Below are 18,857 nucleotides of genomic sequence, written 5' to 3'. Positions count from 1 at the left end.
GCGTCGGCGTCTTCGTGGGCAGAAAGCAGCTTGTTTCGCCTTTGCTTTGCTATGCTCTTTCGCCTGTGCTGTGTTGTGTTTGCCTCTCTCTCTTCTCTCACGTTTCGGTGTTCGTTTTGTTGCCTCTCTTCGGCCATGTCATTGTCCATTATCATCGGCCTGGCCGCCGTCTCTGGCTGCTCTGACGTTCACTTTGTTCCGACTCTCCGCGCTGCCAACAACTTCGTCTTTCGTATCCGCTTCGGCTCGCGACGCGACTCTGAACTCAGAAGCGGTGTAGGAGAAAATAGAAGAAATAAAAACCCGTCTCGTATCTCCATCTCCGGCTCTGTGTGTGTCTATCTATCTGTGGCTGGCAGTTGTCAATGTTTTTTTACCTAAACTAATCATAATGAAAACCTCGCTTTTCATCTCCACTGTCGCAGCAAATTGAAAAATTCTACAAGAAACGATCAAAGAATTGATTCGAAATTGTGTTGTGTGTGTCTGGTGTTGTGTTGTGTTCTGTTGTGCCCCGAAATGATCATCGGAAAGACGCGCTCCAATCCGTCCATCTACTTATCAACCAGCACATGCTGCTCATAATAAAAATAATACTGCCAATCTGTTGATGCTTGCCAGACAACTTGAATGGAATAAAAAATAAAAATATAATCTACATATTTTGTATGCTACGTGACTCTATGGGAAGTAAGTTCCTCCGTTCCATCGATCGTTCGAGTATACAAATGTTATCGACGTTTTTTTCGTTGTTATTTAAATTTTAAACATTTCGAGGAAATGTTATTGATGATTTATTCTGTTCTCTTTCTTTGCAGCATGTTAATTCTTAAATTTCCTAAAATGTCCCACCATTATGGGGCCCTAGTGCTACCAATACTTTCCCTCTTAGCCGTGCAAGGCCCACAGTTTTCGACGGCCCTGATGATGGGCCGCAGCAGCGGCAGCAGTTACAACACGCAATCGAACTTTGAGTTGCTGGAAAACGATTCGCGATATATCTCATATCAAGGTAAGACTATCACCGGGGGTAGGGCTATCAAAAATTGTAACGAAAAACTGTGTCAATTGCCAGGGCATCGAATCAATCAAAGGGCAGCCAGCCAGCCACTTGAGTACTTCTTGTAAATTGGGTTGATATCTGTCAGAGTTCTGTACCGTGCCACCTGTGCTCTGTCCGTTTGTTTATCCGGCATGTAATCTTGCTCTCAGCATAGCCCCATTTCGGAGTATCTCTCGCGTTTAATCAGAAAAAGGGCTGAGTGTTTTTTTTATTGTCAAACATTTGCCTTTTTTCTGCGTTTTTGCAATGGAATACGTCTTGAAATGCAAACTCAGCTCCAGAGTTTTGTTGACAATGATTTTAATTTTGTGTTGTTGGTGTTTATACTGCTTTCAAGTTAAATATTTAAAGTTCAATGGAAATTTGCAGAGTCTCCAGAGTCTTTGTTTATGATAAATGAGACCAGAGCCCTTCAATAAAATTGAAATGTTATATAATATTTATTTATGCATGGAATAAATTACTCTGCACTACTCGCAGCTATTTTTCATACATATTTCTTCCTTCCTTTCAGACTTAATGTCAACTGCTAAACGATTTTACGATCCCGAAACGACTTGGTATTCAGAATTGCTATTCGATGTGGCCAGGAGCCAAGTTATTGTCGGTGCCAGGTAAGAATCCCCCCGACTCTTATGTTATTAGAATTGGTTTCCGGTAAATTGAGTCACTGTTAAGACCATGACTGTGTATAGCGACTGTGACTAGACCACTACGATAAGTGGGTCATAATTTGGAAACTTAAAAACACCAAAAACATCCCCAAAAATATATATTCAACGGGTCTTAATCAGCAGAGTAAATTAGTGCATAAAGTTAAACAAAAAGCGAAGAAAATAAACAGATGCAGTTCGTATCTGCAACGGGGAACTGATAATGATTATGCTCTGCTTCTCCTACTGGGTTACCTGCCACACTGTGACGCAAGTTCCAAGAGAGAGAGACCTACATATGGTAGGCAAGTACAACGGGCAGTAGAAAATCGAAAGTGCTTTATCAAAATCTTGAACATATCAGCCACTAGCTGCACGAAAAACAATAAAAAACCAAACCACTCGGACTCGAGAACTTTATCTCGAGTACCTGCCGTGGGATGGTGGCTAAAGGGAATAAATAAAGATAATTAAGTGTAAAAATGAGAATAAAAAACGAAGGGGAAAAAGAGGAGAAAAGAAAAAACGTAACCAAATAATACGACGGAGAGAGGGTACGAGCGAGTCTTTGCCTATTTGCTGAGCAATTTAATATACTGCGAGTAGGAGTAAGGGAACGAGTACGAGTGTCTCTTGTTGGGACATTTCTTTGCTTTTCATTTACGCGCGCTGAAAACTCAACACAATTTGAAGTTTGTTTCTCCTGTTGCACCTCTCTTGCTGTCCCCATTTGAGAACAAAACCCGATAAGACACACTCACACACACAGAGAGAGCCTATGCCGAGTGCTGATAGACTCACGCACACAGCGGCAGAGTCTTAACCCATTGCTGACATGGTGGGGAAGTCGTTTATCATGCATGCTGCCACCTTCCACATGTCGTCAATCATTTGTCTCTCTGTGTTCTCTTTATACTTTATTCTTTTATTTTGTGATTAGTTATTACTTATTAATTTTAGACCTCTTCCTACCATCTTTTTCCCACTCATCATATTTACAAGGCTTTGAATTATGGTCTCCCGCTCCACTTCACATGTGTTGGCTGAGATAGGCTGATAAGAGTGTTCAGAGAGATACTTGTAGCATATGTACAAACTATACATAAGAGACTGCTGTAGCGAAGGGCAGTTGCTCCATTTGTGGAGCATGGAGATTGTGCGTCTGTGTGGCTGGGCCGCATAAGTAGGTGGGCAGATAGGCAAGTGGGCTTTATGAACCACATAAAATGTAATTTATTTTTATATAATGTGTAGGCTTAGGTGATAAAGCCCACTAATCAAAGGGACTAGACGGGTTTTTTTGATTGCAGCTCCAGCAGCAGTAGCTGTAGGAGAACCGAAGCTTTGATATTGAGAAAGTTGCCAAAGGTTTTTCTTTTGCTTTCAAGTTCTTGTGGAACTAGATTACGCTGTATTTGTATCTCTAATAAAACCATTTTTAGATAGTGTTGTGGTTTGAAGACCCTCAAGCAGACAATTTGAAAGCCACCGACTGACCCTCGGAGTTTCGCCACTAAACCACAAGTAATAAAGCTCTCGTACAAAAGTTAACCTAAACTATAGATGTACATTTGTAAAATCGCTTTATATGATTTCTGTATGCGCGATGTGTGCGTTTGCTTGCCTCAAAAGATGGTCTCTGTATGGCTATGAGTGCATGCTCCTTGTCTGGCCTGCAGACACACTTGACACGACTGCTGGCTCGGATTACAGGGGCCGCCTGTAGCTACTACTCGCCGCCTGCATTTGCTGGGCGGAGGTGGAGGGAGAATGGAACTGCAAATGGGACTGGGAATGGGAATGGGACTCCTCGAGTTTACTTGTCCGTGTCCCATGACGAGTGACGAGGCAACCATCGCGTAATTTTCAGTCATGAGCAGGAGGCAGAGAGGAGGAGTAGATGGTGGAGTGCACTGGGATCAGGTCCCTCCATGCAACTGGCCGAAATTTGATATAGACTGCATTAAAATAATATGCCAGTTTTGTTTTCGCTTTCGTTTGCTCGACCAGACCCCAGACCCCAGACCAGACCAGCAGCAACCTTTTTGTAATTTCCTATATACACATTTATGTAGTTATAAGTACATAAACACACATGCATATACCGTATTTTATATGTATATATTACATTTTTTTGGAGGGTCGTTTTAAACGCTGTTTTGGCTTGTCGCAAATGGAGCATGCAAATGACCTGCTGGGAAGCATTTGAAATGTTTACACGATACCGAACGATACATTATGTGTGACTAAACAAAATATTGTGTGTATCAACAGGAAACATTAGTCATACGTGGCTTGAATCTTGGGAGAAATGCATTAATGCATATGCTTCCATTTTTCTAGCTAATACCAACCCTAGTGATGAACCCCCATTAAAAGTAGATTAATTATCATAGCAAATGCTCAAATCTCTTATATCTCAAATTCTATAGTAGCAGATAGCAAATATGTACAACTTGTTCACCTGTGACAGCCGCCAAGAGAGCATTAGAGAGGCAGAGCAGCGGGCAGGGTGGGGGGCAGCGGCAGTCAACGTCAACTTTTGTGGCTACTGGAACTCACACGGACAACGAAATTGAAATCAAAATTAATCAAGCCATGTTGCACCAGAGCACCCAAAACGCAGCCTCTTGGCCCCCACACAACAAGCAGGCGGTGGCAAACATTTTGCATATTTCTATTAAAAACTCGGCAACAAAATGTAGAGTGTGCGACTCTGAAGCAGCTCCCCCTGCCCACCCCAGACTGACACACAGATATTCCGATTGAGATTGAGAGCCAAGGAATGCGGCAGCGTAGGCAGAGCTCAGTGGAAAAAAATATATAAAATAACTGCTGCAGTTTTAACAGAGATTAGCAGCGGACAGTGCAACGGCAATTTTAATTACAAGTAACCCATACATACATGTGTGTGTGTGTGTGTATGTACACCGCCTCGGGCTGCCGCCAAGCAGGCGCTGGAGCTAGACCGAACGCCCACGCGTCGGCTCAACCTGGCGACGGCGGCGGCGTTGGCAGGTACTTGAGCAACAGCTTTGCCGGACAAACCACAAACGACAGACGAGAGGCGGCGGGCACCCCTAACTCCAACTACAACTACAACTCCACTTGTGCGCTGCGCTTACAAAAAGGCCTTTTTGTTATCTTGTCGCGTTTGTCGCTCAAATAAAAGTTGATGGCGCAGGCGCAGTCGCAGGCGCTGGCGCTGGTGCAAGGTGTGCGAAATATGCGAAAATTGTAATGCTAAGACACAGACACAATCCACCACAAATGTGGATCATATTTGTGTGCTTGTGTGTGGATGCTGTCGATGCAAATGGGTCATGGCGCATGTGTTACAGTTTGGCTTGGACTTAAGCCGTTTTGCTTGATTGTTCGCTTCCATTTGAATGGTGATTAATTTCCCATGCATGTTATGTATGCTGTATGCTTATTAATTTAGTTTCTTCTAATGATTTCTGCACACAGATTTTTCACTGTTGATTGATTACCAAATTAGTATCTGCTGCTTACGTGCTTAAGTTCAGGTGCGATAAATTCTGTTTGGCATCCCAGAGGAGAGCGCACCTCACACACCGGGCGCACCTCTGAGCAAACACATGGGAACACACACACACATGCGCAGAGGGAATATTTGCACGCACGCGCCCCGCTTAGATTTCCCTGGTGCCGCAGGTGAAAAGAGAACAAATTAAACAAAAACAAATGGCAAATAAGATAAGAAGTAACTAAAGAGGAGAGCGAAACATGTGTATCGTCGTACTCTTTTTTCACACCTCACCTAAACAGAATATTTGCTGGCAGCCAAGTGAGACGAAAGGTACAAGCAACGACGACAGTTAGGTGGAGCGGAGGGAGCGAGGGAGAAGTTACTGAAAAGCAATGCTAATTGGCAAGGCCGTTGCTTATCTGCTTTGGGTGCTGCAGCTGCTCTTGCTGCTTCTTTTGCTGTTGTTCAAGTTTTCTGAAAAAGAAAGAGCACATTGAACTTGTAGGCCAGAGACAGCATGGGAATGATGTGAATATTTGCCATAAAAGTTCAAGAACTTCTCGCTCATTGCTGCATCGTTTTGCAACACTGCCAATTGTAGCGGCATTCGCAAAATGGAATGGTGACATTAATGCTTTGAACTTCCAACTCATGTGGATATTATGCGATTCTATATCTGATTTATCGATGGTTATTCTTCTTCTGGAAGATAACATAACAGCTTGTGAGCACCACGAACACTCGTAAAGGTGTGACATATTTTGCTTTTTTTGTTCACGCTCTCTGCCATAAGTTGGCATTGCAAATGTAATCACACCGTTAAGACGGCACTTGTACAGTGTACACACACACACGCTATAGTATGGGTGCGAGTACACAATCAGCACAAATAATTAATTTTTGCAGCCGTTAAGTCTGGGCGGGACTTTGGGTTTTTCCCCCCCATTGCCATTCCCATTTTGCACTTTACTTTGCACCTTTTGCTATATTTTGTTTTGTTTTACGCGACAGTTGTCACGTCATTTACTTTAGTTTGAGGCGTTTTTTGTCAAGAAGAAGGCACTAAAGTTATTCAACTTCCCATAGATTGGACTTCTACCCATAGATTAATGTTAGCTTTGAGGGCCTTAAAGATAGATGCAATTGTAAGTGTCGCTTGTGGTTAAATGCCAAGAATTACGAGGGTCTTATACATTTATATGTCCATATGTTGACGTAGTCCATTAGCCAACTGGCTTTACTCTGGTCAATAAATGGCAGGCCAGGCCCCCTCCTTCTGATAAAAAGAAGCACCTTCAAGTGGTATTCATTTCAGTATTCAATCTATAAAAAGATTATTGAAGTTCTTAATTCAAATATGAAGCAATCAAGGAGCACCCTTTAAAGTTGCATCTGCCGGCAGTCCTCTTGCGGACACCTTTAGCCTTAAGTCTGATGACAGCTGCTCTTTTGGTTGTTTCGTTGGGGAAGACGCGAAGGGCGTTGGTTGTCGTCTGTCGATGCTTGAGTCGAGTTTGCAAATGTTGGCAAGTTTATTACCTCATCACGTACCGCTTAAGTCGCACACGCAGTGGCCGGCCTCAGGTTACCACCTGATCGGGGATCGGACTGCCACGCGCCATTGCGCCAGCTGCAATATGACTGATTGATAATGGGCGAAAGAGCTGGCTGACGACAGCTTTGGCGATCGCTTGCCCAACACACTGGATTCAATTTATATCCTAAGGCCGCTAAACAGCCTCAACCGCCCATTAGATGACTGTGGGCCGAGAAACAGAGACTGCTGTGAGTAGTGTCTAGTATAGTCTAGTCGAGTATTTCTCTTGGTTGGCGACTAGTTGGGCTTTATGGCGACGTCTAGTCGGCGGCATTCCTTCTCAAGCCCAAGCACGGCGGCGTTCTCCATTCCACAATCCGCACTCCTCAATTGCGACTGTCCATTCTCCAGATACCAAATGCCGCTTGAGATGTAACCATTTAACGATTGCCTCTCGCGCATTCGAATGTGCACTTGATCTATTGATCTTCGTGTTCGTTTCACGAAATGCGCGTAGCGTAGCACAGTGGTTGTTCTCTTGGAGTTGGCCACAGTGGTTAGAGCAAAGAGACTGCCAAAGAATTTGGGTAAAACAAAGTACATGTCATGTGCATGGTTTTGCTTGTAACTCGCATTGATCGAACTGTCGTAAAGCTGTCATGGAAACTATCTTATCGATGCTTAGACCTCGTCCATGCGCCCACAAAGACTTTGCCAACTCTGCCAATTGGCGACCACTGTGCATGGGCTGCAGCCGGACCAGGCCAAGTTTTCCTTACCAGTTTGCCTTGCAGTTCAATGCACTGGCGGCCAACCAGTTCAAAAATTATGACAGCTGATGCCTTCAAGCCTAAGCCAAGCCAAACCCGGAGCCGCAGCCGATGCCGGAGTCTGTCTTATTTGCTAACAATTGTGGGCTGTCTCTCTCTCTAACTGTTACTGTTACTGCCTATTACATTCCCCACCCCTTCTTGCCGATTATTCAGACAACATTTTATCTCGACTCTTTGCAGAGACACCTTGTACCGCATGTCTTTCGATCTGGAGCCGCTGGAGCGCGCCAGCTGGGAGGCGACACCGTCGCAGATAGCCATGTGCCAGGCAAAAGGCCAGTCGGAGCGATGGTGTCGCAACTTTGTGCGCGTGCTCCACAGCTACGGTGAGAACCAACTGTACGCGTGTGGGACGAACGCCTTCCAGCCGAGTTGTTCGTGGCGCCAGGTGAGTTGTGGCAGAGTGGTCGTTGTGGCGACACCAAGTGACAGTCCACCAACGTCCAGCACCAGCAGCAGCAACTAAACGAGCTCCACTCCCTTTCCCTTTCCCAATCCCATTTGCAGATGGAGAACCTCACCGTGAGCAGCGTGGACAGCGGCGTGGTCAAGTGCCCCTTTCATCCGCAGGCGAACAGCACCAGCCTGCTGCAGTCGAACGGGAATATGTTTGTGGCCACAGCCACGGACTTTTCGGGCAGCGATGTGGCCATCCTTCGCACGGGATTGCAGTCCAACAAGGTAGAGTTTCTCCCTTCAAGAGATGAACCTCTTTTCACTGTATCCTTTTCCATTTCCAGCGCTTCCTTCGCACCAAGCAGTACAACAATAATTGGCTCAACGGAGCACAGTTTGTGGGCAGCTTCGAGGCTGGAAACTTTGTCTACTTTCTGCTGCGGGAATCGGCTGCCGAGCACATGACATGCGGCAAGGTGAGAGAAGAGTTCCCGGGTATAATGATTGCCATCTAAACTCCGTTTCCTGTTCTTCCTCTAGGCAATTTATTCACGCATTGCCAGGGTCTGCAAGAACGATGCTGGAGGGGGCCAGCTGCTGCGTGACAATTGGACATCGTTCCTGAAGGCGCGACTCAATTGTTCGCTGCCCGGGGAGTATCCTTACTACTTCGATGAGGTGCAGGGCATGACCTATGCAGAGTCCGAGCATGTGCTCTATGCCACCTTCCGCACCTCGGGGTGAGTCTCACAACACTTTTCGGAGAGTCTCAGAACTAATAAACGATTCCCCCCATTCACAGCTCAAGCATCTATGGCTCCGCTGTGTGCGCCTTTAACCTCAGCTCAATCAACGAAGCCTTCGATGGTGCATTCAAGCACCAGGAGCATGCGGATGCTGCCTGGACAACGGTGAACACGCCACAACGCAGTCAGTTCCAGTGCGCCGGGGGCACCACCGGCTTTGGCCACTTGCTGGAGAGTTCACGCTACCAACTGATGGATCAGGCCGTGCAGCCTATTGGCGCACAGCCGCTATATCACTCGAAGCTGGAGCAGTTCGGGCGCATAGCCCTGGACATACTGAATACCAAAACGGAACAGATTCATGTGCTCTTCGTGGCCAGCAGCGGGAATCACATCAAGAAGCTGTCGGTGAAGTACGTGAACGGTGGGACACAGACCTGTCTGGTGGAGCTCTGGCAAGCGGATGACACCGGCAGCAGTACGCTCCTCAACATGGCCTACTTGAAGGTCAGCGACTCGCTGTATCTGGGCACAGATCTGGCCTTGACCCGTGTGCCCGCACAGCGCTGCAGTCGCCATGCGTCGCAGTCCAGCTGCCTCAACGCCATGGATCCGTATTGCGGCTGGAATGAGCTCGTCGAGCGCTGCATGCCCCAGCCCCGCGACTCCTCTGGCTTCCAGCACTGGCAGCAGGCACCGCAGCTCACATGTCCAGTGCTGAATGCGCCCATTGATGGCGGCTGGTCGGCCTGGAATCCGTGGAACGTTTGTCAGCAGCACGAGGAGACCGACAGCAATTGTCTGTGCCGCGACAGGAGCTGCAACAATCCGCAGCCACAGCATGGCGGCGCCACCTGTAAGGGCATCAGCACGCAAGTGACGAACTGCACCCAACACGGTGGCTGGACGGAGTGGTCCGCCTGGTCGCAGTGCTCACAGACCTGCGGCATTGCGGTGAAGATTCGTCGCCGTACCTGCGGCAATCCCAGACCCGCCCACGGTGGACGCACCTGTGTGGGATCGGAGCAATCCGAGATGTATTGCCGTCACCTGCCGCCCTGCCCGGTGCCCAAGCCTTCGTCGGTGGATGGTGGCTGGGGACCTTGGGGCGAGTGGAGCGAGTGCAGTGCCCAGTGCGGCGGTGGCTTCCGCATGCGACGTCGCGAGTGCAACGATCCCACGCCCCTGAACGGCGGCCTCGACTGCCCCGGCTGCCGGCTGGACTACGAGGACTGCAACATGCAGAGCTGCTCGGAGGTGCGTAAGCTGAGCGCCTGGACGCCCTGGCTAACGCTGCCCACTGGGAGTGCGGGCAACGCCAGTGATTCGTCCCACACGGAGCGGAGGTATCGCTATGCCTGCCGTGCCACCAGCCCCGACGCCAGCTCCGTGCGCATCAGCCTGGCCAAGGAGGAGTCGCGCAGCTGTCACCAAGACGGAAGCTGCCAGCGGCATGGCGACCATGTCGAGACAGCAGAGACGGACTCAGACTGGTCTCCGTGCAGCGTCAGCTGCGGCGGCGGCACACAGCAGCGTCAGCGAGGTCGTGGCATCCAGAGCCGGGCCTGCAATCTCCAGGAGTGTCCCGCGGACGATCTGCAGCCCAGCAACAGCATCGACAACGAGCTGGAGCATGAGTGGGGCTGCTGGTCGGAGTGGTCAGCCTGTTCGGTTACCTGCGGCATGGGCGTGCGCAGGCGAACGCGTCGCTGCCTGGGCGGACATGAGCGGCTCTGCAAGGGTCGCGCCCTGGACGAGCAAAAGTGCGAGATGGTGCCATGCGAAGGTGCGTACTTATTCCTGCCCCAAAACCCCTGCCCCAGCTTAGCCTTTGCTTTGCATTTTGTAGATTTTCTTGGCTGGAGTGCCTGGAGTGAGTGGTCAACGTGCTCCAGTGATGGCATACGTCTGCGGCATCGTCGCTGTTTAGTGGAGCAGCCCACAAACGCGGAGTGTCGTGGTGCAGAGTTCGAGAAAACCGCCTGCATGCCCAACGAGTGTGGAGGTAAGTGCACAGATTGAATGCTCGCTCAAACGTTCCTTTTGCTCATCTCTTTATCTGTTCTGCAGAAGTGCAAACGGCATCCTCCGCCACGCTGCCCATTGTGATTGCGGTCTGCGTGCTGGTGACTGTGGCCTGCTGTCTGGCCACCTACCGATACACGAAGCAGCGCTTCCTGCTGAGTGCCGAGGAGGCGCTGAACAAGACAACGACAACGACAGCCAGCTTTGATACCTACCCCAATCAGTATTCCAGTCTGCCCACCAAGGATGTGAGTTGGCCAACAGTTAAAGAGAATGTCTAGAGTCTAATGAATGTGTTCTTCCAGCAGTACTATGATCAGCGGCCCAAGCGGCAGTCCAGCTTCCGCATGCCCGTCAAGACCAGCAATGTGGGGAATGGCACACTGAATCGGAACCACAATATGCACCACAACAACACGCCCAAGGTGCTGGCCAAGACGTACAATGACTGCGAGACGGGCACACTCAAAAGGCAATCGGCACTCAACAATTGCCGCACCAACATTGACGATGAAAAGTTCTAGAATCTAGCATCCCCATTAGCCCAAACTGTGCCATCATTTGCCATGATCTAATTGCTGTCCATGGAAATGTTACGACGATAATGAGACCCCCCAATTTTGCACCCAATCGAAGCGAGGCAGTTGCAAAAAGTTCCTTCTCTGACTCACATTGAGTCGTGTGTTAGTTAAGTCAATTGAGGTAGTTGTAAACCTAATTAGTTGTACCATGTAATACGTATCTATTCGATAAGTAATTTAGTTCATAACTGAGTCGAAAGATTCGTTGAATAAGTATTGTAGTTGGAATGCCCTTCAATTCACTCCCATTCCCATTTTCGTTTCTAGGTTACATCGTTTCGTTATTGTTTTCGTTTACCCTTCGCATGATTTTTCGTTAATGCCCCACCTTCCATCCCCCCCTTCTTGTAGATATTGTCATTTATTTTGAAATTATTGTTCCCATCTTGAAGGCGAGACTGAATGTTAATATGTTTTGTAGAAAATTGCTTATCCCAAAATGATGTATGCCATGCAACACAAACAAAGAAAATGAAAAAACATTTTCATGGAGAAAATTCTGCTTATAATTAATTAATTAATTTGCATTTAAGTTATCATCGCAAGATAGTGACCAAGCTTAAGTAAGCAGATATTATTTATAGTTTATCTTGTAAGAAATATCGAACAATACACAAGAAGTTTTATACTAACCGAAATGAATATATTCCTAATCGTATTTGTTCAGTTGTGCTGTCGGCAGCACTGTTAACAGCCCAGGTTAACAGTCTGTAGCGCACCCATATACTGTACTGTTAGCGCTCTCCGACAGCGCTCTGAGAGTGGGCTCGCTCTCGCTCTCACGATCAATACGGCTCGCTTGCGGCCATAGCTTGTAAGCTCGGACTCTTCAGTATTTTTTCACCCCCCGTACTGTCAGGCAGTAATCCCACTGCAATAAACATACATACATGCATATTCACTTGTGCAAATAACTGCTCTTGCAAATACATACATACATACATATATAAGAGTAAGTATATATTAAAGTATTAAAATCGTGCAGGCAATCAATTTTCAACAGTAGTTTTTGGCTACGTTGCTTAGTGACAAGAAAATCTCAAAATATTAGAGAGCATTGAAGTGTTTTTTATTGATATTCATGTGAAGAGTTTTCCTGTGTTTCCATACTATGTATTTTAATCGAGGGGCTCTGTGGGGCGAGGAGTACGGGTGGGTCGAGGATTGCGCGTCGTGCGGCGTGTGGTGCGGGTAGGGCGTGTGGTGCGGGTAGGGCGAGGAGTGCGCGTGGGGCGAGGAGTACGGGTGGGTCGGGGAGTGCGCGTCGTGCGGCGTGTGGTGCGAGTACGAGGAGTAGGATTCGTTGGACCAGACGGAAGAGCTCTTCGCACATTGTCACAGGAGAGTGTCCTACAGCGCTCCAAAGTCACTGGAAATACAAACAAATAATTCAATTAGATGAATTAATAAATTAAATATTTGGAGTACTTACATTGGCAGGTGGCGTCAGCCAACTGGCAGCGGGTGACGTCGCGCCAAGAACGGTTATTCCTGCGGCACTGGTTATTAAAGACAGCGGTGACATCGTTGGTAGTTCCCAGTCGCTCCTGATTGCGTAGGCATCTGGTGTTCAGGCGTCGGCAAATCTCGCGGCTCCGCGGGGAGACCGTCGTCTCCTGGCTAGCCACGCAAATGCAACCAATAGCTAGGACTTGAATATGTTAGAAGCTTCTTTGTGTACTCAACTCCTAGATTCTCACCCAAAAGCAAAGAAATTTTCCACATCTTGGTGTTGTTACTAAAAGCACAAGATCAAGTCTCTGTTGGATCTCTGTTGCCGATACATGGGCTTTTATAACGGTCTGGAAATATTTTGGGAACAGCTGTTTTCTCTGTATAAAAAGAATCCATTATAACGAGTTTCAGGAAACACGCAGCAACGGTGCATCTGCATTCAAATAGCTAAAAGACAATAATTAATTCGCATTGTCAAACATTTCTTTTGAAAGGTTTCGGGGTTTTTGTGCCCGTTGCACTTGTATTTCATATTTTGTATGCATTGTTTCAAGGGGAATATGCGAGTGTATATAAAGGGTCTGCCATGGCTGTGTCTTCATTAGTTATCAGAACGATTAGTTCTCAGCAGCAACAAGTAAACGGAGAGAATGAATATCCACGTAGTTTTGTCTTTATTTGTTGGTAAGTGCAATCAGTTTTGGCATTATTTTTTACTTTAAATACATATGTAACTATTCTTTCTTTTTTTTAGTCCTCTGCCTGACTTTGATATCTGGCCAGAGGGACGACTGCGAGGCACTGAAACGCGCTTGCGATAGTTGCTCGAGTAGCTTGAATAATCCGGCGGATCGTGGCCTGCCCACGGTGAATAGGGAGTGCAGGCGGAAGACTCGTAGTACCTGGGTTTGGCGCGATGTTACCCGATGCGAACTGACCAGGTTAAACTGTATCGGTAAGTCGAACTGGTATAACTTCTGAAATTACTTTTCCTAATCGAAAATATTCCTGTTTATAGGATCTAATCGTCGCATGAACTGTGCAGATATAGCTGAACTTGCCGGTATGCCACGTGTCAGGACCTGAGGAACTATTGAGCTGATTTGATATGATGATTTAAATCTAATTTAAAATGAAATATATACAAGAGAGCATTGAAGTAAAATCAAAGGTCTTTGTTATGCCCGACACTCAAAGAGTGCTTATACAACGAATTTAGTAAATAGCGGTGAAGTTAATTTGGAGTGGAGTGCGAAGTTGTGAAGTCAGTCCCAGATTCAAGTTCACGAAACCCAAATCACCCAATTAAGATCGATCCGCTAACCGCCCTTTCATAGCGGCGAGCTGTTGTCAGACATCAATTTAATACTCGATATGCCTGATTACTATCGATAGTTCCATTGTGCATTTTTCAACACTAGTTACCACAGCAACACAATTTTTTGCTAATTTAACAATTTAATTGAAAAACAATTGAAATAGTACTATAATAATAGTATTCAAGTACTAAAAACGTAGGTAAACCGATAAACAGCCATGGCGGAAGCCGCAGCATGCCAATTGCAGTACGAGAACAAGGAGGTAGGTACCAAACAGACTGCATGTACGATTTCCAGCGCTCCATGCGGTGTGCTCCATTGTTTATGGGATTATTTGGTGAATTGAATATGTCTGTTTGTTGTATGCTTTTTAGAACTATGTATATTCTCTTGCTGCAAGCCGGCGTACGACTGGCTATCTACTAGTTGGTGGGCACGCAAATGAGTGACCACGCGGAATGACACAAGCGTGTCATAGGCACTGTGGGAAGATATCATAGATGGCAAGGATGCCATAAATACACTGACTTTGATTACAGATATTGTGAGTATATCAGCGGTAGGCATCGATTACAATTGATGGGCAATCTTGTGTATGTTTACTTACTCCTAATTAATTTTCCAATGAAAAGGCTTCCAGCAAGGGAATTCTCTGCGAGAATTCGGTGGAAATGCTGCTGGGCTACGATTGGACTCTGTCAAGCAGCAGAAGCTGAACCTCAGGTCCATGGCCAGGGTTAACGTAAGCGGATTCGCGAAAATATACACGGAGACTCGCCAATATCAAAGATTCTGAGGTTGCGTCAACTGTAGCAGCTCGATGCGCTGGCCTTGACCTGTGCCTGCCATAGATCTGGCCCAGATGGTAACTCAGAGCAATAGCAAGGAACCATATTTACAATAATTGCCGCACAATAGTGTCGATTTTGTAAAGCGATGCGCAGAGAAGGTAAGGTGTATATTGATTTTGCCAGCAATTATCTTTTTACATGTTCCTGTTTGGTGTTTTTCAGAAAATCTAAACCCTTTTCGGCATCATGGAGCTGGAGAATGAGAATCGTACGCGTCTCTGGCAGGTCTCCGATACACAGATGGCCTATGGGGCCCGCTTCGCCAACTATGTGGTCCATCTGGAGAGTGAATGCCCTTCAATGCAACCTTCTTCCATCCGAAGATCGAGAAAGGCAAGCAGGATCCACTTATCTTTGGGATGCAATCAGGACTACGAGTTCTCCATCGAAGTGGCCGATTCCCAATCAGAGAGAGAGAACACATCGGACTAGGTTAAGCCTAGGTTAAGAAGGCTAGGTTTATCATAATAAAACTATAAACAAATTTTGTAAACATGGAATGACCAAGGTTTTGTAAAACAATAAAAAACCTATTGCAAAATAGTGTTAAACATCCATATTCTGCTGTCCTTGAGGTCCTAAATGGGTTCAAACGATTCAGGAGGTACTTCCGCTCACAAAGAGGCGTGGCATGTCCTGATCCGACAGGAAACAGCCGAGTTATATCGTTATGGGGATTACATTTAAAAACATCCTTAAAATGCCATTATCCTTAAAGTCCTTACATCCAAAAGGATTGAAAACGATAAAGGACATTCGCCTGATTACGAGGAGGTGTGGCATGTCCTGATCGGCCCCAAATTAAGGAGAAAATCACAAAAAACGTCCTGTGGAACTACGATTTGGTGCATACCTTTAATGACTTGAGATTTAAAAAAAACGGCCGAGTTTCATAGCAGCCAGCTCTTGACACGGTAAAAAACATAAGAACCAGCTACCTTCTGCTGATTTATGTTCGCCTAGTACTCGGTTCGAAAATTGCCATTTGAGCGAAGCAATTTGAAAAGTTGTTTGTTGTACAACAAACATTTTCTTGTTGTACAACAATAACAAAAACATCTTTTGTAGTACAACAACAACAACAACAACATAAATTGACAACAACAACAGGACATTTTTGTTTTATTGTTTTCTCCTCTATTTGGGGGCCGATCAGGACATGCCACACCTCCTCGTGATCAGGCGAATGTCCTTTATCGTTCTCAATCCTTTCAGGTGTAAGGACTTTAAGGATAATGGCATTTTAAGGATGTTTTTAAATGTAATCCCTACAACGGCATAGCTTGGCTGTGTCCTGTCGGATCAGGACATGCCACACCTCCTCGTGATCGGGACAATGTCCCGGTCCGATTACAATCTCTTTGGATGCAAGGATATTAAGGATAATGGATGTTTAAGGATGTTTTATACTAGAATCTTTGCACCGCTATAACTCGGCCGTGTCCTGTCGGAACAGGACATGCCACGCCTCTTTCTGAGCGGAAGAGTCTCCTGTATCGTTTGAACCCATCAAGGGCCTCAAGGACTGCAGGATATGGCTGTTTTACGCCATTCTATATTAGGGATTCGTTCATCTTGAAAGTATGCAACACTTTTGCGAATCAAACCAGCCCCCAAAAGATACTTCAAATGTTTGAAAACAATATCGTAGCATCCTGAAAGCATGCTACACTTTTTATTGTTACACAAAACTTGCGCCATTCCATGTTTACAAAATTTGTTGATATTTGTGTTATGCTAAACTCAACGTGATTAACCTTAACTTAACCTAGTCCGACATGGTCTCAACTCAGATTGGAAATCGGTCATTTCGATGGAGAACTTGTAATCCTGTTCGCAGGAGTCGCTCGTCTGCGGGAAGAAGGTGGCATTGCCGGGCATTCACTCTTCATACACCTCCAAGTTGGGCCAATGTTGGTGAATCGAGCCCTATTGGCCATCTATGTATCGGAGACCTGCCATAGACGCGTACGATCCTCATCCTCCAGCTCCATGATGGCGAAAAGGGTTTAGATTTTCTGAAAAACACCAAACAGGAACATGTAAAAAGATAATTTCTGGCAAAATCAATATACACCTTACCTTCTCTGCGCATCGCTTTACAATATCGACACTATAGTGCGGCAATTATTGTAAATATGGTTCCTTGCTATTGCTCTGAGTTACCATCTGGGCCAGGTCTATGGCAGGCACAGGCACATAGATCAAGGCCAGCGCATCGAGCACCTACAGTTGACGCATCCTTATCCGCTTCCTCAGAATCTTTAATAGTGGCGAGTCTCCGTGTATATTTTCGCGAATCCGCTTACGATAACCCTGGCCATGGACCTGAGCTTCAGTTTCTGCTGCTTGACGGAGTCCAATCGTAGCCCAGAAGCATTTCCACCGAATTCTCGCAGAGAATTCCCTTGCTGGAAGCCTTTTCATTGGAAAACTGTGGAGTAAGTAAACAAACACAAGATTGCCCATCAATTATAATCGATGCCTACCGCTGATATACTCACAATTTCTGTAATCAAAGTCAGTTTATTTATGGCATCCTTGCCATCTGTGATATCTTCCCAGGGTGGCTAACGCACAGTGACCATGACACGCTTGTGTCATTCCGCGTGGTCACTCATTTGCGTGCCCACCGCCTTGTAGATAGCCAGTCGTACGACGGCTTGCAGCAAGAGAATATACATATGTAGTTCTAAAAAGCATACAACAAACAGACATATTCAATTCACCAAATAATCCCATAAACAATGGAGCACACCGCATGGAGCGCTGGAAATCGTACACGCAGTCTGTTTGGTACCTACCTCCTTGTTCTCGTACTGCAATTAGCATGCTGCGGCCTCCGCCATGGCTGTTTATCGGTTTACCTACGTTTTTAGTACTTAAATTATACTATTTCAATTGTTTTTCAATTAAATTGTTAAATTAGCAAACTTTTTTTTTTTTTTTTGATATTTAATCGCTACAGCGAAATTGGTTGGTCGCAGAGATGAGTCCGCATTGACCAGGTACTTCAGTTGCATATGGGAGTATTGATACCCAACATTCTATATCGATATTTACTTTTACTTGACGCAAATTCAAAATATCGCATACCATCCTCCCTTTACGATTCCATTCCAACCAGTCGATATCGATAACTCAGCTATCGAAGTCGTATTGTCAGTTAGTTTTGAATTAGAATTTGAATAGTCATTCGCTAGAATAGTAAAATGTCCGAATCAACCGATATGGACTGCGCCAACTCAGAATCCATGCTGATTGGAGTCCAGCATGTGGGCGTGACAGCCAAAATACAATCACCACTCAAGAAGGTCCGTCCCCGCATGGAAGTGTCTAGCGAATCGGACATGTATCAAGATGCCCAGATCAAAACACAATATCTTGCGTTCAAAAACGACCGATTGCAAGAGACAACCGGCAACACAACGGATGGCAGCTCACCGCCCGCTCTGTACAAGATGCGTGCTGAGCCAGAGAATTTACTTCTGGGTAGCGTGAATGAAAAACCGGAACGCATTGAGTTCCAACGCTACTCGAAGCGGCGTCCTCGTGTCTTTGTGCCACTACGTGGCCGTGCCGGAGTCCACCCCAGATCAAAGTCGAACAAGGCATCCCAGGCGCCGCAGCTGACGAAGAAGAAGAAGGAGAAACCAGGCATTGTCGACCGTCTGATGCACGCGCTGGACAACATGTGCAAGTGCCAGCCACAGCACTCGCAAAGCCTCATCGACGATCTGCCAGAGCCGCACTGGAACAAGAAAGAGGAATCGCGCCACACGTGCATCGGCATCTATCCGTTCGAGCACGGCTGTGCGGATTACCTGAGCACCACGGACACCCATCCCAGGATCAATGCCATTGTCCTCGCCGATCGGGCCACCACCTATGCCACCCACTTCTGGGCG

At 46.4% G+C, this 18,857-nt stretch overlaps 4 protein-coding genes and 2 long non-coding RNA genes across 11 annotated transcripts in view; 4 read left to right on the top strand and 2 right to left on the bottom strand.

The window, feature by feature from the left end:
* The window catches only part of LOC117894986 (semaphorin-5A), a 37,934-nt gene extending 25,972 nt beyond the window's left edge, over positions 1 to 11,962 (top strand). For 2 of the 4 annotated variants that reach the window (XM_034802332.1, XM_034802331.1), the window contains exons 3-12: positions 819 to 1,012; positions 1,578 to 1,677; positions 7,757 to 7,964; positions 8,084 to 8,257; positions 8,317 to 8,448; positions 8,513 to 8,712; positions 8,775 to 10,504; positions 10,568 to 10,723; positions 10,789 to 10,991; positions 11,049 to 11,962. In XM_034802332.1, coding sequence (XP_034658223.1) covers positions 820 to 1,012; positions 1,578 to 1,677; positions 7,757 to 7,964; positions 8,084 to 8,257; positions 8,317 to 8,448; positions 8,513 to 8,712; positions 8,775 to 10,504; positions 10,568 to 10,723; positions 10,789 to 10,991; positions 11,049 to 11,267 — 3,315 coding nt within the window. In that variant the 5' untranslated portion in view covers position 819 and the 3' untranslated portion in view covers positions 11,268 to 11,962. Of the gene's footprint in view, positions 1 to 189; positions 691 to 818; positions 1,013 to 1,577; positions 1,678 to 7,756; positions 7,965 to 8,083; positions 8,258 to 8,316; positions 8,449 to 8,512; positions 8,713 to 8,774; positions 10,505 to 10,567; positions 10,724 to 10,788; positions 10,992 to 11,048 lie in introns of those variants that run through there. The other 2 variants (XM_034802333.1, XM_034802334.1) reach the window with 2 other exon arrangements.
* A 203-nt stretch (positions 11,963 to 12,165) lies between these two features.
* LOC117894994 lies at positions 12,166 to 13,944 on the top strand. Of its 2 annotated transcripts, none has more exons than XM_034802343.1 (4): positions 12,166 to 12,276; positions 13,274 to 13,463; positions 13,534 to 13,734; positions 13,798 to 13,944. In XM_034802343.1, the coding sequence occupies exons 2-4, from the start codon at positions 13,430 to 13,432 to the stop codon at positions 13,863 to 13,865; spliced, it is 303 nt and encodes a 100-aa protein (XP_034658234.1). In that variant the 5' UTR covers positions 12,166 to 12,276; positions 13,274 to 13,429; the 3' UTR covers positions 13,866 to 13,944. The 2 variants fall into 2 exon arrangements, with proteins under 2 accessions (XP_034658234.1, XP_034658235.1); XM_034802344.1 differs by having other exon boundaries at positions 12,171 to 12,276; positions 13,334 to 13,463.
* Positions 12,372 to 13,130, bottom strand: LOC117894993 (protein psiD). 2 transcript variants are annotated; one of them, XM_034802342.1, is made up of 4 exons: positions 13,025 to 13,130; positions 12,757 to 12,969; positions 12,503 to 12,693; positions 12,372 to 12,472 (listed from the first exon to the last, which is right to left on the bottom strand). In XM_034802342.1, the coding sequence occupies exons 1-4, from the start codon at positions 13,047 to 13,049 to the stop codon at positions 12,443 to 12,445; spliced, it is 459 nt and encodes a 152-aa protein (XP_034658233.1). In that variant the 5' UTR covers positions 13,050 to 13,130; the 3' UTR covers positions 12,372 to 12,442. The 2 variants fall into 2 exon arrangements, with proteins under 2 accessions (XP_034658233.1, XP_034658232.1); XM_034802341.1 differs by having other exon boundaries at positions 12,757 to 12,975; positions 13,025 to 13,112.
* A 272-nt stretch (positions 13,945 to 14,216) lies between the features above and the next one.
* Positions 14,217 to 15,017, top strand: LOC117894998. Its single transcript, XR_004648897.1, has 3 exons — positions 14,217 to 14,360; positions 14,473 to 14,642; positions 14,731 to 15,017. It is a non-coding gene; the product is annotated as an uncharacterized LOC117894998 (long non-coding RNA).
* Positions 15,018 to 16,611: 1,594 nt separating this feature from the next.
* On the bottom strand, positions 16,612 to 17,936 carry LOC117894997. The gene is made up of 4 exons (XR_004648896.1): positions 17,754 to 17,936; positions 17,454 to 17,641; positions 17,032 to 17,383; positions 16,612 to 16,967 (listed from the first exon to the last, which is right to left on the bottom strand). It is a non-coding gene; the product is annotated as an uncharacterized LOC117894997 (long non-coding RNA).
* Positions 17,937 to 18,121: 185 nt separating this feature from the next.
* On the top strand, positions 18,122 to 18,851 carry LOC117894992 (the record flags this gene model as incomplete). Its single annotated transcript, XM_034802340.1, has 1 exon — positions 18,122 to 18,851. A coding segment is annotated over exon 1 (690 nt), but the record flags the coding sequence as incomplete, so codon positions are not given.
* Between the last annotated feature and the right edge of the window lie 6 nt (positions 18,852 to 18,857).

Source organism: Drosophila subobscura, chromosome J (genome assembly GCF_008121235.1).
Source record: "Drosophila subobscura isolate 14011-0131.10 chromosome J, UCBerk_Dsub_1.0, whole genome shotgun sequence".
In the NCBI taxonomy this organism is placed as follows: domain Eukaryota; kingdom Metazoa; phylum Arthropoda; class Insecta; order Diptera; family Drosophilidae; genus Drosophila; species Drosophila subobscura.
This window is presented reverse-complemented; position numbering and strand designations above follow the sequence as displayed.